This window comes from Octodon degus, unplaced genomic scaffold, assembly GCF_000260255.1.
Source record: "Octodon degus isolate 3935 unplaced genomic scaffold, OctDeg1.0 scaffold00025, whole genome shotgun sequence".
NCBI classification, from domain to species: domain Eukaryota; kingdom Metazoa; phylum Chordata; class Mammalia; order Rodentia; family Octodontidae; genus Octodon; species Octodon degus.
The window spans coordinates 10,024,802-10,029,599 of record NW_004524601.1 but is presented as its reverse complement, the minus strand read 5'-3'; the positions used below and the strand labels follow the sequence as shown (position 1 = coordinate 10,029,599).

General features: G+C 44.5%; 1 protein-coding gene across 2 annotated transcripts in view; it reads right to left on the bottom strand.

Moving 5' to 3' along the window:
- Positions 1-4,798, bottom strand: part of Hibch (3-hydroxyisobutyryl-CoA hydrolase) — a 51,412-nt gene that overhangs the window by 30,221 nt on the left and 16,393 nt on the right. For both annotated transcript variants that reach the window (XM_023712286.1, XM_012514121.2), the window contains exons 3-5: positions 4,341-4,481; positions 2,643-2,727; positions 1,297-1,377 (exon numbers count right to left, since the gene is read on the bottom strand). In XM_023712286.1, the coding sequence (XP_023568054.1) occupies positions 1,297-1,377; positions 2,643-2,727; positions 4,341-4,481 (307 nt within the window). The remainder of the gene's footprint in view (positions 1-1,296; positions 1,378-2,642; positions 2,728-4,340; positions 4,482-4,798) is intronic.

Below are 4,798 nucleotides of genomic sequence, written 5' to 3'. Positions count from 1 at the left end.
GCCTCCACACCAGGCACGTCTGGAAACATCAGCATTTCACAAGGTGGTATTTATGTATGTTTCAAAGCGCTAAGTAGTACTCTCACTATATAAACATGTAGTTAAAAGGGCTCACCAGATAGCTAAGTGGACTAAAGCGCCTGCTTAGGCAGAGCACAGGGGACAGGAGTCGATCCCAGGTGCCATGCCGGCCCCGCCCCCAAGGCATGCTGAGACAGGCATTGAGACTTGGCGTGGTGACACAAGCCTGTAATCCCAGCGCTTGGGAGGTGGAAAACAGGAGGATCACTACGAATCTGATCTACATAGTGAGACCCTGTAGACCCTGTACTAAACACATTTAAAAAAAGAAAAAGAGAAAAAAAAAGTAGCAAAAATATAAAATACAGCCTAAAAAGATGCATATAAATTAATGCAATGGTTGCTTTTGATGAGAGAAAGGGTGTAAAAAAAAAAAATTCACAAAATGGCTAAACCATAATTTTAAAACTGGTAGTATTATGCTTCCTTTAAATTTTATAACATGGGGCAAGGGAGATAGCTCAGCAGAATAAGCATTTGCCTGGCAAGCACAAGGGCCTGGATTCAATTCCCAGTTCTGCCAAAAAAAGAGTAATAATCATAATAAATTTTATAACATCAAGCAAAAACAAAATACTGAGCAGCTGTCTTCCGGACTGTTGGGTACACAATATTTGTGATATTCCTCATAATTTAACCTTGGAAAATACAACTGATAAAATATAGCTCTGCTTCCACTGAAACCTAAAACCTTATTATGAAGAAATTTTCACTCCAGAGTTCCTCAAAAATTAAGATATGATCCTTTATTTTACCCAGGAATAAGGAACCCAATTTGTCTTTTAACCAAGAAAGCTATCTGGTGAGGAATCTGTGCTCTCAAAGATTTTATGAGAAATGCCAGGTATAGACTAAAAAATATTATAGTGTAATTGCTCTGGAATAAGCAAACAGAGAGATCAGCTTTATTTATGCCAAACACATAAATTAGAATGTCTACTGGGGCCCAGCATAGTGGCACATTTGTAACCCCAGCAATCTGGGAAGCTGAGGCAGGAGGATCACAAGTTTGAGCCCAGTGTGGGCAACTTAAGTGATTCAGAAAAATCTTACCCTTCACCCCAGATAAGTCTGGGATGTAGCATAGGCCATGGATTCAATCCCCAACATCATGTGTGCGCGCACGCACAGCCCCCACACCTATCGGCTGTATCTTAAATCACGCTGTCCACCCATCTCCCAATTCCACTTTCCAAGCTGTCAGAGCACACATACCAATGGCATAGTTCAGTGCATATTCTTTTCTGAAGAAAACTCGGCATAGCTCCTGTTTTGCCTTTGCAGCCTCTGAGATTTCTAAAGAAGGAAGGAACAATTACAAATCAAAAAGGTATTTTCTAGCCAAGATGGCTGAAAATCAATTAAAAGTACTATGATAATTAAATACTGAAGGGAGGAGGGATTCTAAAACTGCCTGGTACAGTTTTGAAGTGACCCATGCCTCCGATGTACTAAGGGATCCACAGTCCAATGTCAAAGCTTCTAGACAAACTCCTTATTCCTTTTCCTGAGATACTATGATTTCACTTGCGTGGCTGAGTTTATCTCCAACCACAGCTCTCGGCTCTGTTACTCGAACTTCTCTTCCGCACAGCAGGGCACACACTGTAATCTTCCCTGCTGTCCTGGTGTGGAGCCAATCACCAAGCTATTTTCTGGCTCATCTGGTCTGAGCGCAGGTGACGGGTCCTCGTCTGAGGCATCTTTCCCAGGAAGAGCAGCAAAGGCCTGCAGACAGCAAGCAGGAGCCAGCTGGACTGCTGATCGACTGCTCTGGGTCTCCCTCCTCAGCCCGCCGGAGCCCCTGGTCCATCAACTGCTCACGCGCCTCCACCACGCTATGCAGTGAATTCTGCATGAACCCCAAGGACTCAAACACATGGTTTCGAAAGCAGGTATACAGCTCCACGCTTTTCCCTCACACCTGCTTACATGCATGTCTTTGTCTGTGTCCTGCACAATAAAACACTAAATGGAAGTGTTCTCTCAAGCCCTGTGAGCTGGCCCAGCAAATTAACTGAACCCAAGAAAAGGATATGGGAATCAACACTAAACCCGGCAGGTCAGAAGCACTGGTCACACAGCCTGGGACTTGCAATGGGCATCTAAGGTGGGTATGGGGACAGCACCCAAACAGCACCTCCTCCGGGGCATGTCCGGCTAGAAAGCATATGAGAAACTAAGGAAAGAGGATGAGCACATCACACTGGGCAAAGAGCAGGTTACACAACATGACCATCTTGTCAGGGGCTGTGACTAGGAGAAGTTAAGGTCGTCTGCTCTAAAATATAAAGTGGACCTTGTGCCATAACCAGACATTTTGTTTAGGATTAGTGTCACAGAGAAATACCTGAATTTCAGAGGAGTACATATATAATAAGGAAAAAAAATCTCTCGTCTCATATTCTAATTAAGTCCTAAATTTTTTAAACTCTGTAAGAATTAACTTGTAACAAGAAATTCCAAAGAATAAGGCAAATCACAAATTACCTTAAAATTTTCCAGCACCTTCTCAGTTCTAGTGGAGGAAAACACTTACATGGGGCAGGGGAACAGCTTACCTCTGACATCACCCCCGGCACAGAAGGCCTTTCCTCCAGCCCCCTTTATAATGATCAGGCAAGTTTCAGGATCTTGCTCCCACTTCTGTCAAATGTAAAGGAAGAACGTATAAGCACACTGTAAATGCAATTCAATGAAGACATATCCATATGCACAGGCACGCACATACATGCACCCTTGGGGCACCTATCCACCTCCTTCTAGAAAGCACACATGGAAGAACAGAGTCCACCTCTTCCAATCGTGGGGTCAAGGTCATTTTCTTCTCTGAGATAAAGTAGAGGCAAGTATAACAATGCTGCCAAATGAGCATATTTTACAATCCCAATTTCATAACATATAAATACCTGCCATAACTGAGACCAAGATGAATAAACGGTAGTTTACTCATACTTGTAAACCTGGTGAACAGATCAGTGCTGCCAAATAGAGGAGTAATCTTTCTACTGTGATATAGGGCTATCTTCCTCTGAAAAATTTGGAGGATTCAGAATGAAACCACTGACACTGACTGAATAAGCAAATGATTTGGGATTGGTAAGGACCGTTAGTAAGTAGGCAGTGGAGGACTGAATGGAATAGTGCTTACTTTCCCAGCTGCTGTGAGGCCCCGAGTGTGATTCCCACCACCACCAAAACATCAAAAGGAAAAAAATTAAGATGGATGAAATAAGACCCAAAAGCCAATGAAATGCAAAGGACTAGAACAATGGTCACAATGAAAAATTAGAAAAATTAACCGGACTTCTATACATTCTGTACTTAGAGAATAAAAACATAAATATATGAAGCAATGTAGCCAGGAAAGTGACTTTCCAAAGAATAATGCAATAATGAATAACAAAAACAAAAACATTACCCTAACATCAGTTTCTGCTTTCTTGTCCTCTAATTCCAATCTCCAACAGCTGACTTAACTGCTGTGTGCCATGACTGAGGACAGAACTAAATGAGACCTAAACAGAATGGAAGAGACTCAACAAAACTTAAGGAGCAGAAGTCAGAACTTGAGCAGCACCCACACAATGGGCTCCAAACGCTACTTCATCTTTGTATCCACGCTACGACCGATCACCGTCCTCATTCACAGCTGAGGCAAGGGAGGCAGGAAGAGAGTCACTTTTCCAAATTATGCAGGAAGTCTGAATCTAAGTTTCAAACACAAGTATTCTGACTGTAAATCCCACATTTTTCTACGATCTCACAGAACTCACTCAGAAGTTTATGGCATTCTCTAAGAACAAGTATGCCTAACAGTCTTAAAACAGTTCTCTTGAAGACGGGCACAGTGACACACATGTGTAATTCCAGCACTCCTGAAGGCAGGAGGATTTCAAGTTCAAGCCCAGTCTGGGAGCTCAGTGAACACCTCTCTCAAAAAATGTAGCTCAACGCACAGGCCCTGGGCGTGGCTTGCAGCCCTGGGGGAAGCTGTCTCCCAAGCAAAGGCTTTCCCAGAGGCCAGTTATACAGAGCCACACACTCAGCTCTAGGAGGCAGAGCGGCAGAGCACAGAGAGAGGTCTGGGCGACGGCAGCTGGATGAGTGGAAGGGCAACACACTCTCTGTGCTGAAGGACAACTCTCAGCACAGCTGCGAGCTCAAGAACCAGGGCAGGTACGAGACCCAAAGGTCTACGGCAGTAGAGGCCACCTGTCAGAAAGGATCCACACAGACACCTTCAGAAAACGACCCACCTTTATCTGTGCATACATCTGCTGCACCATCTGAAAAGTCAGCGTGTTGAGGAACTTGGGCCTGTTCAGCGTCATCACGCCGGCACAGCCTTTCCTTCCGAACAGCACGTCTCCGGCCGCCCCAGCAGACCCTGACATCCTCTGTGGAAACAGGACAGTGATGCTCTTGTTGAGCCCCATCAGAACATGCGCTCCAGATGCGCAGTTTTCATGTTGTTCACTACAGGAAGGAGCCGGGCGTGGGGGCGCATGCCTGTTATCCCAGGTCTCAGGAGGCTGAGGCAGGAGGATCCTTGGGAGTTTGGTGCCAGCCTGGGCTACAAAGTGAGTTCAGGGCCAGCCTGAGCTACATAGCAAGACCCTGTCTCAAAAAGACCAAAACAAACAAGCAAAAAGAATGGAAACTTATATACATCTAATGAAGGTTTCTAAAGTTAGACTCTGTGAGTAGACAAATT